At 41.4% G+C, this 23776-nt stretch overlaps 1 protein-coding gene across 2 annotated transcripts in view; it reads right to left on the bottom strand.

Annotated features, from left to right (window-relative positions):
- HECTD1 (HECT domain E3 ubiquitin protein ligase 1) overlaps window positions 1-23438 on the bottom strand; it is a 112667-nt gene extending 89229 nt beyond the window's left edge. For both annotated transcript variants that reach the window (XM_049766568.1, XM_049766569.1), the window contains exons 1-2: window positions 23292-23438; window positions 8321-8555 (exon numbers count right to left, since the gene is read on the bottom strand). In XM_049766568.1, the coding sequence (XP_049622525.1) occupies window positions 8321-8555; window positions 23292-23431 (375 nt within the window). In that variant the 5' untranslated portion in view covers window positions 23432-23438. The remainder of the gene's footprint in view (window positions 1-8320; window positions 8556-23291) is intronic.
- Window positions 23439-23776: the final 338 nt, after the last annotated feature.

Here is a 23776-nt window from a genome sequence, read left to right as displayed (position 1 = left end):
TACAAATAAAAAATTAAAAAAAAATCAATTTTTATTCTCTAACTCATGTTGTATTTGTTATTTGATATAGAAGTAAAGTTAGTGGACTAGGGTTGTACCTCAAGTGGCAGAGTACATGCCTTGCACATGTTAAACCTTGGGTTCAATACCTAGCACAGCACAACAAAACTAGCCCTGATAGTCCCTGAGCACCAACAGGTGCGACCTCCAAATACAAATAGTTAGAAATGTATGTAACAATAAAATTAAAATTAAAAAAAGGCATACAAAATGTAAAACAATTCTGTAAGCAACAAAACTAAAACATTTTATATACCACTCCTAGGGAAACAAAATATAAGCTTCTGCAGGCTTATGTTCTTTGCAACTCTATTTGCAATAGCCAATTTGGAAACAACCCAGATGCCTGACAACAGATGAATGGCTAAAGAAACTATGGTGCACATAAACAATGGAATACTATGCAGCTGTCAGGAAAATGAAGTCATGAAATTTTCCTACACATGGATGAACATGGAAACTATTATGCTGAGTGAAATAAGTCAGAGGGAGAGAGATAGTTGCAGAACAGTCTCATTCATCTGTGGGATTTAAGAAAAATAAAAGACAGTAGGGTAATAAATCCCAGAGACAATAGAGATGACGGTGGGAAGGGCTGGCCCACAATATGAAGCTTACCACAAAGATTGGTGAGTGCAATTAGAGAAATAACTACACTAACAACTATCATGACAAAGGTAGTGAATGAGAGAAATAGAATGCCTGTCTCCAATACAGGAAGGGTGGGGAGGAGGGAGATGGGGGCATTGGTGGTGGGAAGGTTGCACTGGTGAAGGAAGGTGTACTTTTTTATTGCTTTTTTTTTGGGGGGGGGGGGTTCACACCCGGCAGCGCGCAGGGGTTACTTCTGGCTCTACGCTCAGAAATTTCTCCTGGCAGGCTTGGAGGACCATATGGGATGCCAGGACTCGAACCACCGTCCTTCTGTATGCAAGACAAACGCCCAAACGCCTTACCTCCATGCTACTCTCCGGCCCCAAGGGTGTACTTTTTTATGACTGAAACCCAACTACAAACATGTTTGTAATCATGGTGCTTATATATTAATAATAAAAAGGTTTATAAAATATTAAAATAGGGGGCGAGAGATAATATGGAGGTAAGGTGTTTGCCTTGCATGCAGAAGGACAGGGTTTAAATCCCGGCATCCCATATGGTCCCCTGAGCCTGCCAGGAGTGATTTCTGAGCGTAGAGCCAGGAGTGACCCCTGAGCAGTGCCGGGCGTGACCCAAAGACAAAAAAATAAATAAAAATAAAAAAATAAAAAATTTTAAAACATTTGGGGCCGGAGAGATAGCATGGGGGTAGGGTGTTTGTCTTGCATGCAGAAGGACAGTAGTTCGAATCCCAGGATCCCATATAGTCCCCTGAGCCTACCACAAGAGATTTCTGAGCATAAAGCCAGTTAAAACCCCTGAGCACTCGGGTGTGACCCAAAAAGAAAAACAGACAAAAAATTAAAGCATTTAAGCAGGGAACACTGGTAAGGGATGGGTGTTAGAACAGTGTATGACGAAAACTCAATTATCAACAACTTTTTAACTCTATCTCACAGTGATTGATAAAAGTAAAATAAAATAAGACATTTTAAGCAGAGAAATATCAGATTTCAACTAATAACTCTAAGGCACTGGTAACATAAAGAGTACTAGTAGTATAGCAGGTACAGAATGTGCCTTGCTTGCAGCAAATCCAGGTTCTATCCCTAAGGCCCAAGAGCCCCACTGGGTGTGATCCCAGAGCACAAAATCAGGAGTAAGTCCCAAGCACTGCTTTAGCACTATACCCCACCATCACCAAAAAAACACAAAATGACAATCAAGATAAAAAGACTTACCTATATATAGCAGAAATGGCAGAAATAAACTAGAGTAAGATTAAAGGAAATATAATACTCATTTCTGGGGCCAGGAGATAGTATAGTAGTGGTTGTGCACATGGCTAGCTGAATTTGATTCTTAGCAACACATGGTCCCCAGAACCATCATTAATGGGTGCAGCCCTGGAGACCACCAATACCAATGTTAGGTTGGATATCCCCCCCCACCCCCCGACACCTCAAACCATTATATAGAACAGCTAGACTGATTAGCAATGAAGCACCATTTGGGAACCTACTCCTACCCAAAAAAGATCATTCATTTCTGTCTTAAATGACCAAAAGAATACTGGTATTATCAAAGAAATAACTTACAGTGAATGATAATGCATTCAAATATCCAACGGGGAAGGTTGAAAAAAACAGTATAGCAGTTAGGGCATTTGCCCTGCATTTGCTCTGAGTCAGCCAGGAATAAGTAATTCCTGAATGTGAACCATAAGTAAGCCCTGAATTTAGCAGGGTGTGGCTCCAAAATAAACGAAAATAAGTATTCAACTGGAGATTTTAAAAGTCTTTGAATACAGAATCTAGAAATCAAAAGAGAGGTGGGGGGGTTATGATCAAAGATAAATTCATAGGGCCAGAGAGAGTGCTAGGGTTAAGATGCTTCCCTCATATGTGGCCAACCCAGTTCAGATAGTAGACCCAGGTTCAACATGGGCACCACATGGATCCCTAGAACCACCAGGAGTGACTGCCAGTCACTACCAAGCACCAAGCAAGGAACAGAAGCTGCTCAGAAACAAACCGAACTAAGACCAGGCAATTAAAGAATACTAAGAATCACACGTGGGACCGGAGGGATAGCATGAAGGTAAGGCGTTTGCCTTTCATGCAAAAAGACGGTGGTTCGAATCCCATATGGTCCCCCGTGCCTGCCAGGGGCGATTTCTGAGCATAGAGCCAGGAGTAACCCCTGAGCGCTGCCGGGTGTGACTCAAAAACCAAAAACCAAAGGAAAAAAAAAAGAATCACACGTAAAGAAAAGAAGATGGAATGACAGAAAAATACATTAAAAAAAACACACACACACAAAAAAAAACCTTTATAACAGAATAAAATCCTAGTCCTAGGAGAAACATGAAGTAGTGTGATCAAGAAAATAAAAGAGAAAAAAAGCTCTGAGTAACAAAACAGACACTTCTCTTCCTTTGACACTAAAAGCAGATGTAAGTCTACAAATGCTGACCAAAACGCATAATGCTCACACCTATAAGAGCAGCTCTCTGTATCCTGGGAATCTTGAAATTTAAACTCCGTCCATAATACAAATATCTTTTTCATTCCTTTTTTTTTTTTGGGGGGGGGGGTTGGGTCACACCCGGCAATGCTCAGGGTTTTTTCCTGGCTCCTTGCTCAGAAATTGCTCCTGACAGGCACGGGGGACCATATGGGACGCCGGGATTCGAACCGATGATCTTCTGCATGAAAGGTAAATATGCCTTACCTCCATGCTATCTCTCCAGCCCCTCTTTTTCATTCTTATTCTTTCTTGTGTTTTCCAAAGCATATATAAGGCTGATACAGCAACAGATGAAACAAAAAAGTAAATAACAAGGATATATCTATCTTCTACTAAACCAATTTACTTTTTTAACTTGCAAAACTGCTTAGCAATATTATTCATTATTCTTCTCACTTGTTTTCTATTTGTTTGAAAAATAGTTTCATTTAAAAACTATGGGGGCCGAGAGAGAGCACAGCGGCATTTGCCTTGCAAGCAGTCAACCCAGGAGCAAAGGTGGTTGGTTCGAATCCCGGCATCCCATATGGTCCCCCATGCCTACCAGGAGCTATTTCTGAGCAGATAGCCAGGAGTAACCCCTGAGCACCGCCAGGTGTGACCCAAAAACCAAAAAAAACCAAACAAACAAAAAAAGAAAAACTAATGCTAGGGGGCCGAAGAGATAGCACAGCATTAGGGTGTTTGCCTTGCACTCAGCCAGTCGATCCAGGACAGATGGCTGTTCGAATCCCAGCATCCCATATGGTCCCTTGTGCCTGGCAGGAACAACTTCTGAGAGCAGAGTCAGGAGTAATCAATCTCTAAGCACCGCCGGGTGTGGCCCAAAAACAAAAAAAAACAAAACAAATAAAAACTAATGCTAAGTTCCTCCCCACATGGAGAGTTCCTTTTCCTTTCTCCTCTACTCTCCAATAAACCTTTCTACCTTCTAGGACCGGAGCGGTGACGCAAATGGTAGGGCGTTTGCCTTGCACACTAACGTAGGACAGACCACAGTTTGATCCCCTGGCATCCCATATGGTCCCCCAAGTCAGGTGCGATTTCTGAGCGCATAGCCAGGAGTAATCCCTGAGTGTCACCAGGTGTGGCCCAAAAAACAAAAACAAAAACAAACAAAAATAAACTTTCTACCTTCTACCTTCTTTAAAAAAAAAAAAAAAGTAATGAAGGACAGAACAGCCAGTTCAAAGGGCAGGAAGCTTGCCTTGTAAGCAGTCAACCCAGATTCAATCCCAAGCACTGTATAGGGTTCTCTGAGCTACTAGTAGTAGCACATATTCATATCCTTGAGCACATATTCAGGATTAAACCTTGAGCACTGCTGTGTGTGGTCAAAAAATAAAAATAAAAAGACCTATTGTAGCTAGAGAGATTATAATGTATAGGAGATAGTTAAAGCACATATACCTTATATGTGATTGATCTTGGTTTGGTGTGCTGCACATGATACCTCCCCCAGCACTATCAGGTACAGCCTTAGAGGTTCCTATTCCCTACTTGGTGGTCTGGTTACACTGCAGGGTTTGCATATCACCAGAGGGGCCCATGGGTCTCCTGACCATGGAGGTCCCACCCACTTATATGCATGAGTTTTGGGGCCGGAGAGATAGCATGGAGGTAAGGTGTTTGCCTTGCATGCAGAGGACGGTGGTTCGAATCCCAGCATCCCATATGGTCCGCCCCCCCCCCCCCCCGTGCCTGCCAGGAGCGATTTCTGACTGTAGAGCCAGGAGTAACCCGAGCGATGCCGGGTGTGACCCAGAAAGAAAAAAAAAAAAACAGTAAGGGGCTGGAGCTGTGGCGCAAGCTGTAGGGCATTTGAATTGAACATGCTAACCTAGAACAGACCGCAGTTTGATCCCCTGGCATCCCAGATGGTCCCCCAAGCCAGCAGTGATTTCTGAGTGCATTGCCAGGAGTAACCCCAAGTGTTACCAGGTATGGCCCAAACCGCCCCCCAAAAAGAAAAAAAAAAGAAAAATTGGTAAATACTTTAAGCTTCCAGTTTTAATAGCTAATATGTCATGTATATACTCTATAAATACTCTTATAAAGTCAAAGACTAAAATTTTGAAAGTTATTCATACAGGAAAGCAAAAATCATAAAAATTTAAACTGGAAATATAAAATCATAAAACTTTAAATGTATTCACAAAATTGCTCTAATATAATCCCTGATTCAGTAATCAAACTTAGTGTCCTATAAAGTTTATAATTAGTCCCCCTGGGAATAGAACAAAACAACTAGCTCTAAAGGGAGTAGAACTATAAATAGTTACATCATGAGCCCTAGAGCCAGCTGACTTCCTAATCTTTAAATTTCAAATCTTCAAATCTGGCTCTTCCACTATCTCCATCATCAAAAGTAAGTTATTTAGCTTTTACAACCTTCATTCTCCCCTAGAGAATAGATATTGTATTAGGATACCTATGTCACAGAGTTGTAATAAAGATCAAGTGAGTTAATGTAAGAGAAATTCTTAGTATAATATGCCTGGCTTTGGTAGTCAATGTTAGTTGTTATGGCTGTTGTTGCTATTTTCATACAAAATCATTATGGATACAAAGATATCAATTCGGGGCCAGAGCAGTGGCACAGGTGTAAGGCATATTTGCCTTGCTCCTGCTAGCTTAAGACGCACCTCGGTTCGATCCCCTGACGTCCCATATCAAGCCAGGAGCAATTTCTGAGTGCATAGCCAGGAGTAACCCTGAGCATCACCAGGTGTGGCTCAAAAAGCAAAAAAAAAAAAAAAAGTTATGAATGCATCTCAAATTGGTAGTGGCTACCAGAAACTGAAGAGGAAGGAGGCAGAACATTGTCAATGACCTATTAACTTTCCATCGAAAAGAGATTTTGGGGGGGCCGGAGAGATAGCATGGAGGCAAGGCATTTGCCTTGCATGCAGAAGGACAGTGGTTTGAATCCCGGCAACCCATATGATCCCCCGAGCCTGCCAGGAGTGATTTCTGAGCGTAGAGCCAGGAGTAACCCCTGAGTGCTGCAGGGTGTGACCCAAAAACCAAAAAAAAAAAAAAAAGGAGAGAGAGAGATTTTTTTGTATTTGTTCATGAGTTGATGTAAAAAGATTTTTTTAGCTGTTTATCTTTTTTTAGTAGGCATATGAATTCGTTGTTTCTTAGTTTTTGGCCCACAACCAGAAGCTCAGGGCTTACTCCTGGCAGTGCTTGAGGAACCATATAAGATTCTAGGGATTGAACTCAGGTGGTACATGCAATGCAAGTGCTGTGCTCTCTATACTTCAGCCCTAAATATAAAAAAAAAATTTTAATGAATAGAAGAGATAGATGAGAAGCAACAGAGAGCAAGGGGATTTGGGTATATCAGTAGTATTAAGAAACAAAACAGTATTAAGTAGTATTAAGAAATAGAGGTAAGTATCGAACCACAAAGTCAACTACACTAAAATCATGAAACCCAAACTTTAACAACCAACTTATAAAGGTGTCTGTCAAAATAGCAGTTTGGGGTTAGGAGGATAAGAAAGGGAAGCTAGAAATACTGATGAAGAGAAGCTTACACTGGTAACAGGATCTTGACTGGAGCTCTATAAAACTAAAAACTAAAAACCCAAATGTGAGGGCCCGGAGAGATAGCACAGTGGTGTTTGCCTTGCAAGCAGCCACTCCAGGACCAAAGGTGGTTGGTTCGAATCCCGGTGTCCCATATGGTCCCCTGTGCCTGCCAGGAGCTATTTCTGAGCAGACAGCCAGGAATAACCCCTGAGCATCATTGGGTGTGGCCCAAAGAAAAATAAAATAAAAACCCAAATGTGAATAACTTTGTAAATCATGAGATGCTTTATAAAATAAAACCTTTGGGCCAGAGCAATAGCACAGTGTGGAGGGCGTTTGCCTTGTACATGGCCAACCCAGGTTCTATCCTAAGCATCCCATATGGTCCTTGAGCCTGCCAGCAATAATTTCTGAGTGCAGAATCAAGAGTAACCCCTGAGCACCACCAGGTGTGGCCCCCAAAAGCCAATAAGTAATAAAATCTTTTAAAATAAATTGTGTAATTCTATGCTAATATAGTTTAAAATTCACAGAAAATAAATCCTACAAATAATGTAAAATTCAAAAGGAGTATGGAGAATTAAGAAAATGTTAAGGGAAAATCTAAATAGGCCTTTAAAGTATTTTTTTTGTTTTTGGGCCACACCAAGTGACGCTCAGGGGTTACTCCCAGCTATATGCTCAGAAATCGCTCCTGGCTTGGGGGACCCTATGGGACGCCAGGAGATTGAACCTTGGTTCATCCTAGGCTAGCACGGACAAAGCGGGCAAAGGAGGCGAAGCAGGCACCTTACCCCTTGCACTCCTAAAGTATGTTTTTTATTTATTTTTTACTTTGCTTTTGGAGGCCACACCAGCAGTACACTTAGAGATCACAACTGGTAGTGCTTAGGGGGACCCTGTTAGTGCTGGGGATCAAACCCTGATCAGCTGTGTGCAAGGCAAGCACTTTATCTACTACATTATCACTCCATACTGTTTTATCTAAAAGAGAGAACACTGACTTAATATTAGAAAATGTTATATTATCCAGGCCGGGTTTATGCACATGGCCAACCTTGAACAGAATTCGTGTTCAATTCCCGGCATCCCATATGGCCCCCAGAACCTGTCAGTAGCGATTTCTGAGCACACAACCAGGAGTAATCCCTGAGCACCGCCCCCCCCAAAAATATTATATTACAAATAATGCTTATGTATATGCATTAATGAATAATAAAGACTATAATACAAATCTCAAAGAAAGCTTTTCCCAAAGCAAATGAGATCTCTTAGCCATCATAAGGACCGTAAATTCCATGATTGTTATCTATTCTCAATTAAAGCCAGTGTAATAAATTGTTTTGTATTGGGGTCACAAATGGCATTGCTCAGGACTTACTCTGCTCTGTGCTCTGGGATTACTCCTGGAGAGGATTGTGGCACCACGTGGAATGCTAAGATCCGATCTAGATTGGCAGCATTCAAAGCAAATAACCAATCTGCTATACCATGGCTTTGTTCCCCAATATAATTAATTTTTTAGAAAAATATGCTTTTTATTCTCTAAGTGAACTCCAAATAAGGCAATAAAATAAAAATGATCAAAACTTACCTTTACACACTGTTCAGCCAAGTCTCTACTAGTCCTGTTGTTAAGTTCAACCACAACCAAACGATTACAAAGTGCTTTGATAGCTCCATCTACCCCAACAATTCTCCGAGTGCATTCTGCAGATACATCCAAGTAGTATGTGATGGCACGGGCTGTCACCTCTAAAACATTGTCTGGAGCACTTTCATCAAGAAATATTTTGCAGAGAGCTGGTAAGAAAGTTCGAGGAGGACATCTGTAGTGAAAGAAATCAAATTATACTTAACAACAAATGTTACAAAAGAAATAAAAAAATACATTGCTTACAGACTGAGTCTGTGTACTATATTCCTTTTAGTGCTTTTCATCTTTTTAATAATACTTAACAGAATATTCCATCAATTCTGAAAAATCAAGCTGTAAAGTATAAATTTAGAGAAGCAGCATTAAATTCAAAGTAGTCAATACTCAGTTCAAACATCTGATCTACAAGACCTTCTCAATTTTCAGATAGTTAAAGCTTATGTTCATGATCCCAAATGCTCATAGAAATAGTATCTAGGGGCCGGGCGGTGGCGCTGAAGGTAAGGTGCCTGCCTTGCCTGCGCTAGCCTAGGACGGACCGCGGTTCGATCCCCCGGCGTCCCATATGGTTCCCCAAGAAGCCAGGAGCAACTTCTGAGCGCATAACCAGGAGTAACCCCTGAGCGTCACAGGGTGTGGCCCAAAAACCAAAAAAAAAAAAAAAAAAAGAAATAGTATCTAGAGCTCAAGATGTGATTTAAGTGTATGTTCAAGATCCTGCCCAGCATATGTAAGGCCCTGGGCTGGATTGTCAGCACAGCAAGGTATGGTGCCACAACAAAAAATTGTCTGAGTGTCTACCCTACTTTTAATATATCACTTTATTTTTGTATTTATATTAAGAGTACCTGAATTAGATTGGAAAATGTATCAAAGGGCTGAACTACATACTTTGCATTCAGGATAATTCAGGTCCCACTACTGACACCACATGGAGCTGAAAAAGTACCCCATCACCAAAAAAAAAAAAAAAAAAAAAAACTAAAGGGGCTGAAACATGGCCAGTAGGACATCTGATTTGCACACTGCCAACCTAGGTTCGATCTCTGGCATTCCACCTGGTCCCCCAAGTACTGCCCAGGAGTAATTCCTGAGTACAATGCAGAGCTAAGAGTAACTCCTGAGCACTACCAGGTGTGGCCCAAAAGCCAATAAATAAATAAATAAAATAAACACTTTAAAAATAGTTCCCCCAAAACATAAAATAAAATAAAAATAAAAAGTTCCCAAAGGCGGGCCCGGAGAGATAGCACAGCGGCGTTTGCCTTGCAAGCAGCCGATCCAGGACCAAAGGTGGTTGGTTCGAATCCTGGTGTCCCATATGGTCCCCCGTGCCTGCCAGGAGCTATTTCTGAGCAGACAGCCAGGAGTAACCCCTGAGCACAGCCGGGGTTCCCAAAGGCAAGGAATAATGTACAATACCTGAATTATGCTAATTTGAAGTTTAAAACCATGGTTTATCAGGCCAGAGAGATAATATAATAAAGTGCCTGATTTACATATGATTGACCCCAGTTTGATTCACCAGCACTGCATATACATATATTCCCAGAGCACCATGAGTGAGTGATCCCTGAGCACTGCCAGGAGAAGGAAAGAAAGAAGGAAGCAAGCAGTGGGATTTTTTTATTTGTTTGATTGTTGTCTTTAATTGTTGAGCCACACTCAGTGGCAGACTCAGGGTCCCATAAAAGGTGTCAGAGATCAACTGACTGCACTATCTCTTCAGACCCTCCCTCAGATTTTCTCGCTAGCCATAGTTCTGAACTGTATTCCTTCCTTCAAGTATACCTCTTTCATTCCCTTATTAGTTCACATACCATAGATATAAAGTTCACTTAGAGTTCACTTAGATGTAAAGCCACTTATCATCAAAGTTTCTAAGATCTCCATATGAAACCAACTCTCTATCACTATCTCCATTTAGAATTATCACAGGTGGGGGCCACAGCAATACTACAATGGGTATGTCCCTTGCCTAGCATGAAGCCAACAGGGGTTTGATCTCGGGCACCTCAAACAGTGCCCTGAGCACTTCCAGGAGTAATTCCTGATTGCAGTCAGGAGTAAACCCAAGCATCACCAGGTATAACCCCATTCCCCAAGTAAAGGATTATTACAGGCATCACAAAAGGAGAATGCTCAAAACAACATTCCTGACATGTTCTTCCACCCCCAATTCATCACTTTGTGTATGTCATAACCATACCAAAAGGTAAAGAGGACATCTATGCAAGATATAATGGCCCTGTGATGGGCAATAACCATATACAAGGAAACTAATCAAATATGTAAGAACAATGTGCATCAGGTTTCTTATTGTAGAGTAGAATTACAAACAGGAACCTACAATGAACCTTGTGGTGTTAGACTAAAATTAATAGGTACGGCTCTAAACTGGTGGTTATAAATAGAAAAACAAAAGAATCTGGGGACAAGTGCTGGCCAAGCATGCCTTGCATGCATTAACCTAGGACGGACCGCAGTTCAATCCCTCGGTTATCCCATATGATCCCCCAAGCCAAGAGCAATTTCTGAGCACATAGCCAGGAGAGACCCCTGAGCATCACCAGGTGTGGCCCAAAAAGCAAAAAAAAAAAAAAAAGAAAGAAAGAAAAGAAAAGAATCTAATGTATGAGCTGATTTTGCTGTCTAAAATGCCTCTCCCACCTCTAGCTGGTTGTCATCTCAGCTTTTATCTCAGCTTAAATATTACCATAAATGCAACCAGCCCAAAACTAAATGAAGTTTCCCTCTAAATACTGAAAAATCACACTGAGACTCAAATTTTCTAAGCCATGGCTTCTTAAGCTTTTTCCACTCACATTCCCTTCTTGTCCTAGGAATGTTTCCTCTACCCTCCTGCATGTACACAGTCCGCTCTGCTTCTCTGAAAAATTTTACACAATCAAATATACAAATGTGCAAAGTAGGTACACAAACGAAACCTTATATGGATAAAAAGATAAAGAAATTTATCTCAAAATACATGTTTTGACTTTTCCAGCCCCCATATTCAGTTACATGATGCCACTTTAATAACCTAAGCTATAGGGCCAAAGAGATAGCCCAGCGGTAGGGTGTTTGCCTTGCACACAGTCAATCCAGGACAGACAGTGATTCGAATCCTGGCATTCCATGTGGTCCCCGTGTCTGCCAGGAGCAATTTCCAAGCGCAGAGCCAGGAGTAACGCCCCCTGAGCGCCACCAGGTGTGACCCAAAAACCAAAAAAGAGAAAAATCTGGGCCCGGAGAGATAGCACAGCAGCGTTTGCCTTGCAAGCAGCCGATCCAGGACCAAAGGTGATTGGTTCGAATCCCGGTGTCCCATATGGTCCCCTGTGCCTGCCAGGAGCTATTTCTGAGCAGACAGCCAGGAGTAACCCCTGAGCACTGCCAAGTGTGACCCAAAAACCAAAAAAAAAAAAAAAAAATCTAAGCTATAACGAAGAAAAGTTACATATCCTCAGAGCTGAAGCTTTAATATAGCTGGTAGGACGTTTGCCTTGCATGCAGCCAACCTGGGTTCGATCTTCAGCATCCCATATAGTTCCCCAAGCCTGCCAAAAGTAATTTCTGAGACAGAGCCAGAGCCAGGAGTGCCCCTGAGTGCTGATGGGTATGGGACCCTCAAATTAACATAGCCTCAAATCTGTTTTTTGCTCTATCTCCCTTCCCTTCCCATTACTGTTCCTGTTGCTGAAATGACTAGAGATCTCATACACATGTGGTTGTAATGCCTACCAAAAGTCACATGCACACCTGATCACAGTGTTACATGCTTAATTGTGGCACCATAGACCACAGAAACAGAGCTGCTGAGATTATATATGATGTGGCAAGTACCAGAAATCAAAACTCATGGCCTTACCAGCTATTGCTGAACCACCAAACTCAGTTTCTAAAATACAAAATCTAATGGTAATCCTACTGGCTTGCTTCCTTAATATATTTAATTACAAAAGAACCAGAGATAATCTTTGTTTTAGGTAAAATAAGGTGTGTTTGGGGTACAATATGGGATGCCAAGAATTGAGAATTGAACCTGGGTCAACTACATGCAAGGCAAACACCCTATTTGCTGTGCTATTGCTCTGGCCCTTCTTATATAAATTTAAAGATTATGACAAAATACATGAGACAAATTTGTCAACATCATTTTTTCCAACAGTATGTGCTCATTCATGTCTGTCACATTTAACATATAATGCATTTAAACATTGCATTTTCAGACAATATGCCACTGTACACATTAATAGCCACGCACAGTATAAAAACTATTATATGTACTGAGAAACCAAAAAATTCCTAAGGCTCACTTTATTGATTAATGCTTTATTGCAATGGCCTGGGTACCTACAATCAATAACTCAAGAGGCTTGCCCGTATTTCTTTTTTATAATGTGACTTTGTTAACTTCCCACTGAGAACAAGCCTATGAAATCCCATTCTTGATTCTGGGCTTAAGATAGTGAAAATGACCGCTTCGTGATTTCTAAAGAAAGCTAAGCCAGGAGCCAAAGCTTCGGCACAAGCGATAACCTAGGATGCTAACCTAGGACCCATAAGGTCCCCCAAGCCAGAAGTGATTCCTGAGTGTATAGCAATAACCCTTGAGCATCACCGGGTGTAGCCCAAAAGCAAAAAAAAAAAAAAAAAAAAGAAGAAGAAGAAGAAAGAAAGAAAGAAAGCTAAGCCAGTAAATCATATTTCTGGATTCTCTACAGACTTTTGCTTTGGGATCATAGCTCTCATGTCTTGAAGTAGCTCACAAAACCACATCACAGGGGACCGAAGCAGTAACACAGTGATAGGGTATTTGCCTTGCACTCAGCCAACCCCAGACTAACTATGGTTCGATATCCCGCATCCCATATGGTCCTCCGAGCCTGCCAGGAACAACTGAGCACAGAGCTAGGAGTAACTCCTGAGCACTGATGAGTGTGACCCCCCCCCCAAAAAAAAAAAAAAAACACAAGGTCAGGTAAGCATTACAGCATACAAACCCAGGAAAGGTTCCAAGGTTCTGACTAAAAGTGCATGAGAGAACATGCCAGCAGATGATTTCAATGCCTAGTAACTAAACTTTTACATACAAATAAGATTATATCACAAATAGTATCCTATAATTTCCATAATTAATATGTTAACTATATTTCCACATTGATAAAAAAAATGTAAACCCAGTCTTTCTAAGTTGACATAATATCCAATATATTGAATAATCACATTATAACCAAAATTTTTAACCATTTAGGTGTTTTTGGTATACTATTTAGAGTGAATAACCTTGAATGTTTCTCTTTTTATACCCTGCCAGATGTGTGAGCAAGGGGGACATACACACAAGATATATACCAAATCCCTGTTAAAACCCCAGCATCACTGTCTGTAGCCCTGAAGGCTTCCAAGCACTGATAGGGTTCACCCAGGTGGTTCTCAGTCCCCAGGGCCCAAGATGTAATACAGGAGACTCAGTTCTAGCATTCACTGAAGCACAGGATCCAATTAGCCAGAAATCATCAGGAAGGGCCTGCCACCAAAAGACTAAATAAACCTCTCAAATATGTTTCTATACATATGTTCAGTCTGAAATATACACCATTTCTAAAGATGACCTACCAGTACATCAGAAGCATTCAGAGTGTCTATTTTCCTATTTCCATGCCACATAGAACTTAAATTTTCTTTTTTTTTTTTCTTTCCTTTCTTTCTTTCTTTCTTTCTTTCTTTCTTTCTTTCTTTCTTTCTTTCTTTCTCTTTCTTTCTTTCTTTCTTTCTTTTCTTTTCTTTCTTTTTTTTTTTTTTTTTTTTTTGTGTTTGGGTCACTCCTGACTCTACACTCAGAAATTGCTCCTGGCAGAATTGGGGAATCATGTGGGATGCCAGGATTCGAACCAACGTCCTTCTGCATGTTTGCCTTACCTCGATGCTATCTCTCCAGCCCCTGAACTTAATAAATTTTCACCAAATTGATATTGTAAAGCTTTTACATAAATTTAGCTAAGACCAAGTTATCAACTTTCAACTGTAATTTTAAAATCAGCAGTTGAGGGGCCTGAGGGATAGCATAGTACGGCATTTGACTTGCAAGCCGACCTGGGACGGACCTGGGTTCTATTCCCAGCATCCCATAAGGTCCCTGAGCCTGCCAGGAGCAATTTCTGAGCACAGAGCCAGGAGTAACCTGAGCGCTGCCAGATGTGGCCCAAACCCCTACCCCCAAAAAATCAGCAGTTCAAAAATTATCAAGCATTAGATACAGAATGTCCACTGCAATATATATCTTGAGTATGATTAAACATGATACATTTGGGATGCACTATGCAGGTTTTCTTATGCAGTGTTTTTGCTACATCCTGCTATGTTCAGGGGCTACTCCTGGCTCTGTTCTTAGGAGTCATTCCTGGAGGTGCTGGGGGGGATACTGCAATGCCAGGGTTCAAACCTGGGCCTCACACATGCAAAGCAAGTACTGTAGTTTTCACTCATTAAGACACACATAGTTTTTAAACTATGCTCGCCTCCCCTGCACTCAGGCTTCAGCTTCAGGCAGCATTCATTCCATAAGACACACCAGTGTGTCTTATAGTACGAAAAATATGGTATTTAGCACTATACAGATTTTAAGTTTCTTGATACGTTATGATATACAAAATGTATCTGCATATTCATAGGGCAGTAGCATGGGGGTAGCATAAGTATATAAGGCCTTAGAAAATAGTTGTTAGCTAATTTTAAAAAATAGGGCCCGGAGAGACAGCACAGCGGCGTTTGCCTTGCAAGCAGCCGATCCAGGACCAAAGGTGGTTGGTTCGAATCCCGGTGTCCCATATGGTCCCCCGTGCCTGCCAGGAGCTATTTCTGAGCAGACAGCCAGGAGTAACCCCTGAGCACTGCCGGGTATGGCCCAAAAACCAAAAAAAAAAAAAAATAAAAAATAAAATATAAAATAATAAAATAAAATAAAATAAATAAAATAATAAAATAAAATAAACCCTGGGTTCCAAAAAGGAATGCTCTGATTTTATTCTCTTTTCTCTTACTACTTTCACATCAGTCCCAGAATATAAATAACCACACAAAGAAGGAAAGGTGAGAGATTGGGAACTTGAGCTAAAATCCTTTAGTCTCAGCTTTTTGGCCAGAAAACTAATACAAGACGCCTAGTAGATGATTGACATTGGAGGAAATTTCAGCAGATGCTCCAGTCTTACAAGCATTAAGCTATAATTTTGATCCCTGGTCTGCCCACATACACACTAAGTGAGATCCCAGGAATTCTACTATTTGGGAATCCCAGTGAGAGAACACAGGGTGGGATCTGTGGTCCACTGCAGAGGTCAATTGCGTGTACAAGCACAACTGGGGTGTGTGATTTCTAAAGAGCACCACCACTAACAGATGTGCAAGCACCTGTTAAGAACAACAGCAAACCCAATAAAGCACTACAACCAGAAAGTTCACAACCACCACGATGAAGGACTGAGACCCAGAGAAAGCATAGGTAAAAGCACTACACTTTAAGTGTGGTGAGCACCACAACCATCCAAGCAGAGAGAACAAAAGATTTCTGACAAGTCTTTTTTTGTTTGTTTGTTTGTTTGTTTGTTTTTTGGTTTTTGGGCCACACCCAGCGGTGCTCAGGGGTTACTCCTGGCTGTCTGCTCAGAAATAGCTCCTGGCAGGCACGGGGGACTACATGGGACACCGGAATTCGATCCAACCACCTTTGGTCCTGGATCAGATGCTTGCAAGGCAAACACCGCTGTGCTATCTCTCCAGGCCCCCTGACAAGTCTTTTTTTTTTTTTTTTTTTTGGTTTTTGGGTCACACCCGGCAGTGCTCAGGGGTTACTCCTGGCTCTATGCTCAGAAATTGCTCCTGGCAGGCACAGGGGACCATATGGGATGCCGAGATTTGAACCACTGTCCTTCTGCATGAAAGGCAAACGCCTTACCTCCATGCTATCTCTCCGGCCCCCCTGACAAGTCTTTATCTCCAAACTGCATATGAAAGGATAAAGCCAATGAGAAACAGAAACAAAAACAAAACTGGACAACATAACTGTGGCATATAATTCACCACCTAAACCCTAATCTAAACTGGGCAACATATGTCCAGAGTAGATATGTGAACAAAAGCACTTAAAACACTAACAATATAGGAACTTTCACCCACAATGGGTAAGACAGAACTTGCAATCAAACTCTAGGTTGCCAAAACAAAATAAAAAAAGCCAATACTCCATGAGGAGTTGTAACAGAAGCTGAATGCAAGCCAAGTTCCTTAACTACATGATCTCTTCATTTTTCACATTTTTAAGACACTGGCAATCTTTTGTATTGTTTTATTTTGCTTTTGAACCAGAGCCGCTGGGGCTCAGCTCTAAAGTTAATCTGGCTCATTTGCTAGGCAAATGCCCTACCCATGGTACTATCACTTTGGTCCCAACATTGGCAGTCTTAAAGAAAGTCCACTAAGGGGCCGGGCGGTGGCGCTAAAGGTAAGGTGCCTGCCTTGCCTGCGCTAGCCTCGGACGGACCGCGGTTCGATCCCCCGGCGTCCCATATGGTCCCCCAAGCCAGGAGCGACTTCTGAGCGCATAGCCAGGAGTAACCCCTGAGCGTTACCGGGTGTGGCCCAAAAACCAAAAAAAAAAAAAAAAAGAAAGTCCACTAAGACTCATTACCAATAGGCTCTGTAGAGCCCTTTGGTGGCTGGACTGGAAAAGACACCTACCTGCCTCGCAAGCATGAGACTGCAGATTCAATTCCCAGTGTGCTGCCCATACATATCAAAGCACAATTCCTGCTCTGCTGTCTGGGATCCAAAGCATCAAAGGATGCTTGGTCTCTATTGCACAATCAGGTGTGGGTAAGCACTAAGGCAGAAAGCTAGTGACCATTTGTGTTTCACGCCCTCAGCCAGATTTTCCTACTTTTACTGGGAGCACAGAGAAAGACTTCGGGGTTGGACAACTTAGCAAGCCTGGAGCATGGAGCTGGTCTTATGCTAAGATACTTCATGGGTAAGGTCTCCCCTGTTTTAGGCCAAATGTTTTTCTTTTCTATTTTCCCCAAATTTTGCTGTGCCTAAGCAAACAACAACTGCCATACAAATACCTTTTCTTCTGTATTTTTTTTTATCTCTTATCTTTAAAAAATAAAGAGGGGCCTGAGCGGTGGCGCAAATGTTGGTCATTTGCCTTGCCATGCTAACCTAGGATGGACCGCGGTTCAATCCCGTCGTCCCATATGGTCCCCCAAGCCAGGAACGATTTCTGACTGCATAGGCAGGAGTAAGCCTGGAGTGTCACCAGGTGTGGTTCAAAAACCAAAAAAAAAAAAAAAAAAAAGAGAGAGAGAGAGAAAGCTTACTAATAAACCATTATTAGAGATACAGTAATTTCAACAAATATACTTGCTACTGAGCTTTCTCTTCTTTTTTCTTCTCCTCCATTTTAATTTTTAGTTTTTCTTTCTATTTTCTTTCCATTTTCCTCAATAACTTGGCTTTCCCTTATCTTGAAATAAATGTATTATCATCAGTTATGTCAACTATGTGAGGCATTTTCTTTAAATTAAAAAAACATCGTGCTTTATTTCACATACTAAAGATAGTTTGCTATTTGCTTATGAAATTAAGATGGTATAGAAGGGACTGGAGTGATGGCACAGCAGTAGGGTGTTTGCCTTTCACGCGGCTGACCTAGGACGAACACAGCTGGATCCCCTGGCGTCCCATATGGTCCCCCAAGCCAGGAGTGATTTCTGAGCGCACAGCCAGGAGTTAACCCGAGTGTCACCGGTTGTAGCCCAAAAAAAAAAGATGGCATAGGAGATTTTAACATTCAAAGTATGTGATAATACACTGAGTAGGGTACTTGCCTTACATGCAGCCAACCCAGGTTCCATCCCTGATACATCTGTTCCCCTGGCCTTCAACAGATGAATGGCTAAACAAACTGTGGTACATATACACAATGGAATATTATGCAGCCGTCAGGAAAGATGAAGTCATGAAATTTTCCTATACGTGGATGTACATGGAATCTATTATGCTGAGTGAAATAAGTCAAAGGGAGGGAGACAGTCACAGAATAGGCTCACTCATCTATAGGCTTTTTGTTTGTTTGTTTGTTTTGGGGATCAAACCAGCATCATTCAGGGATTACTCCTGGCTCTGCACTCAGAAGTCGCTCAGGGGACCATATGGCAGGGGCTCCCAGCCAAAATGAATGCAGCTCTTTGCCTCTTATGTGTTTAATATATTATTGTTAAAATTATATGCTTTTGTGTGGGTATTGGTCTGTTTTGGCAGATCACTGCGTGGTGTGGCTCTCTGACTCTCCAGTTTAAATTTTTGGCTCTTTGTGTTGAACTTGTTCGCCACCCCTGCCATATGGGATGCTGGGATTCAAACTGGGGTCTGTCCTATGTTGGTCGCCTGCAAGGCAAACATCTTACTGCTGTGCTATCGCTCTGGCCCCTACTCTGATGTTTCTTTAATTTATATAAATATATAGAGAGCTTAAAAGAGAAAATGAAAAGAATAGCCATGGTGTTAGAATAGTAGGACAATATACTGGAATGAGTTTCACATTTTAAAATTTTCCTTAAATACCCAAGAAAGAGCTCAGTGGCTTATAACATCTATCTGGCAAGTGTAACAACTCAACTATAATCCTGATTAATTCTTCTATTTCTGCCTAACAGCTTTGCTGTCTGATTCCAAGGGCCACAAAGGCTTTCCCAAGGCACTAGAGCAGGTGTGAACAAGCTATGCAATAAAAGGTGTGCAAAGTTAAGAACCCACCAGACCCCAAAAGCAACACAACTGAAATATGCGCAAGTACCACACCTCAGGAAAGGAGTGTCACCCAGAGCAAGCACTATAACCAAAGGTCTAACTTCTGGGCAAGTACTGTAACCAACAATGCAAGCACAGAAATCTGAGGTACACCACCAGAGAGCACCACAAGTGAAATGCACAAATACCATATTCAGGGGTCTACCTGTAATCATCACATTCAGGAGAAAATAAAAATGAAAATTAGTTTGGGGGCTGGACAGAAGGATGTGGCCCACAAACAAAAACAAACAAAAATAAATGTCATCTGTCAATCATGTTAACAAGTATTTAATTGCTTCTACTAATACATAGAAGTATTGATAATCATAATTTAAAAAGTATAATCATATTAAAATAATTCTATTTTTGGTTTTCTTTTGTGGTGGGAGAATTGAGTCACACGCAAGTGGTGCTCAGTGGTTACTCCTGGCTCTGTGCTCAGAAATCATTCCTGGCAGGCTCAGGGGACCAGATGGGATGCCTGGAATAAAACAGGGGTCCGCCAAGGGTTGGTCGCATACAAGGCAAAAGCCCTACCACTTTGCTCCAGCCTCTAAAATAATTCTATTTTTGTTACTGAGAAAGACTTTTTTTGGGGGGAGGTTTGGGTCACACCTGGCAGCGCTCTTGGCTGTATGCTCAGAAGTCGCTCCTGGCAGGCTCGGGGGACCATATGGGATGCCAGGATTTAAACCGCTGACCTTCTGCATACAAGGCAAATGCCTTACCTCCATGCTATCTCTCTGGCCCCCAGGAAGACTTTTCTTAACTTTTCTTTTTTTTTGAGCCCCACAAACGGTGCTTAGGGCTTTAAGGGCCCCTTATGCTAATACTCTGCTAATGCAATTCAGGGTCTGAGTATGGAGAGCAAGCTATTTGGGCTCTGTAGCGCTAGGAATCACCACAGCAACAATAGCAGTGCTGGGGGAACCAAGTGGTATTGGGGTTTGAAATCAAGTCTTTTTTTTTCTGGCCACACCCATTTGAGGCTCAGGGGTTACTCCTGGCTAAGTGCTCAGAAATTGCCCCTGGCTTGGGGGGACCATATGGGATGCCGGGGGATCGAACCGCAGTCGTTCCTTGGCTAGCGCTTGCAAGGCAGACACCTTACCTCTAGCACCACCTCGCCAGCCCCTGAAATCAAGTCTTAATGCACGCAAAACACGTACTTCTGTCCACTGAACACTGATACCCCAGGTCCCTTGCATTTTCATTTTTTATATTAATTTTTACTTATTTTCCCTTTCCCTCATTACTGTTATTACTGTGATAACTTGGGTTATAGACACTTGGTTGTGGTACACACACACTTGTTTGTTGGGGTTGCACTCTTGGCTGTGATGCTTGGCAATGATCAGGTAGTTGCGGTGGTCACATGCTCTTGGTTGGAATGTGCTAGAAATAGCTCACTTTATTGTGGTCCTGGAACCACATAAGAGCAATACTGATGGGAATGCATTGGGTATGTGGGATTGTGCAGGAAATCTAAAACTAAATCTAGTAAAGTCCTACATGGTGTACCCTCACTCCAACAAGCTCAGTTATTTTTTTTCCTGTCAAAAACTAGTAGATAAGAGGCAGGAGTGATATAGCACAGCAGGTAGGTAGGACGCTGCCAACCCAAGTTTGAGCCCCAGCATTGTATATGATCCTCTGATCTCACCAGGAGTGATTCCTGAGCACAGTGCCAGGAGAAACCCTTGAGCACCACTGGATGTAGCCTTAATCCCCCCAAAAATAAAACCCAGCAGAATAAATAACTCACAAACAGATGTGAAAACTTAGTTTATAAAGATTCCTTTTTTTTTTTTTTTTTTTGGTTTTTGGGCCACATCCGGTGACCTGGCTCTATACTCAGGCTGGAGAAATAGCATAGGCACACCCTACACATGGCCAAACTAGGAAGGACCCAGGTTCGATTCCCAGCATCCCATATGGTCCCCCAAGCCTGCAAGGAGCGATTTCTGAGTGCAGAGCCAGGAGTAACCCTGGAGTACCATGCCAGGAAACCTGGGTCAGCTGCATGTAAAGTAAATGCCCAACAAGATGTGTTATCTATCACTCTGCCTCCCAAATTTTTTTCTAGCACAATAACACTCTTTCACTAGAATCTACAGATTTACTTTTATTTATCTTTATCATCATTATTCAAAAATGTAACACAATTCAAAAACTTCCTCAATATAGTTACAGCCTTCATTCCAATTCAAAGAAATTAAGATCATCAAACCAATAAGCATCTCAAACATTTTCTAAATACCTCAAAATGGCATTAAAACAAATATAGGAAGGTCCTAATTGTCATGTTTTTTGAATTGTCATGCTTTTTTGGGGGAGTGGCCTACACCCATGGCTCAGGGGTTACTCCTGGCTATGCACTCAGAAATCACTCCTGGCTTGGGGGACCATCTGAGATACCGGGGATCGAACCTAGGTCAGCACGTACAAGGCAAATCTATTGCTTGTGCCACCACTCTGGCCTCTTGTCATGCTTTTTGATTGAAACTCAAAATTATAAATATGAGCATAAATTAAACAGTAAAAACAGAGTCATATGAAAACAGCATTAAATAATGACATGGCAATAAATAATAACCAGTGAGGGACTAGAGAAGTAGTACAAGGATAAAGGTGCTTGCCTAGCATATGACCAACATGGGTTCAATTTCCAGCACCCAAATGATGTACCAAACACTGCCAAGAGTGATCCCAAGGAATGGCCCCAAGCACACCATATGTATGGTGTGTCCCCAAAAATCAAAAAATAATGAACCTTTGAACAAGTTGTATGCCTGAATAAAATTGTTTAAACGTTTCATATTTTAAAATATTTTTATAAATCCAGAAAATATTGTTTTTGTAAGTCCAGAAAACATGTGGTGTGTGTAACATCCAATTCAAACCCTTCACACTGAAATCACAAAATAGAGATTTGCACTTTTTTTTTTTCCAATATGGCCAGGGACTGAACTTAAGAGAGTTTTCCTTAGGGGAAGGCATGTACTGTACTCTACTACCATCACATCCCTGGATCCCCATGATTTGCTTTATCAGAAGTACACAAATAGGGTGAGGAAATGGTTTAAGGTACATGTTTACTAGACAGCAGAGTTTGATTCCACTGCTGGCACTGGATAGTTTCTAAGCACCATAAGGAGGAACAACCATCTTGACAACCACAACTCAGGTAATGCCCAAAACAACTTTAAAACATTAAAAACACACTGTTTATGAAAAACATCAATGAAGAATAGGAAGTTGTAAACATTATTAAATGGTCAAATTCAAATCAATTTCTTGATATAGAATTAAATGCTTTCAAGTAGTATTTCTACACTCTAAGTTCAAAACTATTTTCTAATTTCAAAACTATTTTGAAAGTGAGTCAACCAACAAACTATGTGTTTAAAAAGTTGCTCTACTGATTCCCATTCATTCATCAAATATGTTTGTGTCATTACAATTATTATTGGAGTTATATCATAACCTCCAAAATTTTTCTCTCAATGAGTAAATAATTCAATGCTACAGAAAGTTTTTTTTATAATTTTAATAATATTTTTAAACAAGTTCTTAGAGGAGGGTAAGGATCCTGACTTGAATATAGCCTACCCAGGATTAATCCCTTGCACCTCATATGGTCCCCCTGTAAACCAACAGGAGTAATTTTTGAGTGCAGAGCCCTAAGCATCTCCAGGGTGTACCTTCCACCAAAAAAGTTGAAAAAGAGAAGTTTTCAGAGTCAGAGTGATAGCATAGCGGTATGGCCTTTACTTTACACCTACTGACCCGGACAGACCCAGGTTCCATCCCTGGCATCCCATATGGACCCTGGAGCCTGCCAGGTGCGATTTCTGAGGCAGAGCCAGGAGCAATCCGTGAGCACCTGCTGGTGTGGTGCAAAAACCGCCCCCCCCCCCGCAAAAAAGGTTTTCAAATCTACTCCAGAAAATTCTATACAAATACTATACAAATTTATATCAGCAAGGAAAAACCTAAAAACGGGTGTGACTACAGTAACCCCAAAGGAAAGATAATAAAAGGATGTACTTACGTCTCAAAACAGCGATCCACATTGTCAGACATCAAAAGCAGCATGCATAGCTGTTCAAGGGCTATTAGCTGCATGTCCCTTTCATCTCCCTGTCCCATCTGTAGCCATTCTAGCAACGTATCCGGATCCACGTCTGCCATGGTTCTTGTTGCTTAAATTTTTTAAAAAGAGAAAGGGGGAAAAAAGAATAACTTAGACTATCCAACACTGACTCATTGGGTTTTAAAATTAAAAAGAAACCAACACCATTACACACACAGACACACACACACAGGCATTGAGCAGAACTAAAGTTGCATGATGTCCTCCCAGGAATTAGCAAAGACTCATTCGGTATGTCTGGCTAAGAGAGCTTCCTGCAGCTTTTCAACTCTGTTTACTTCTCGGGGAGAAGTCAAGTTCCTAGAGCCCACAAAATAAAAAAACAACAACAAAACAAAACAAAAAAAAAAAACAAACCTAACTTAGCACAAGACCATAAGGTT

This window comes from Suncus etruscus, chromosome 2 (assembly GCF_024139225.1).
Source record: "Suncus etruscus isolate mSunEtr1 chromosome 2, mSunEtr1.pri.cur, whole genome shotgun sequence".
Classification (NCBI taxonomy): Eukaryota; Metazoa; Chordata; class Mammalia; order Eulipotyphla; family Soricidae; genus Suncus; species Suncus etruscus.
The sequence above is the reverse complement of the archived record's forward strand: the minus strand, read 5'-3'. Positions and strand labels throughout refer to the sequence as shown.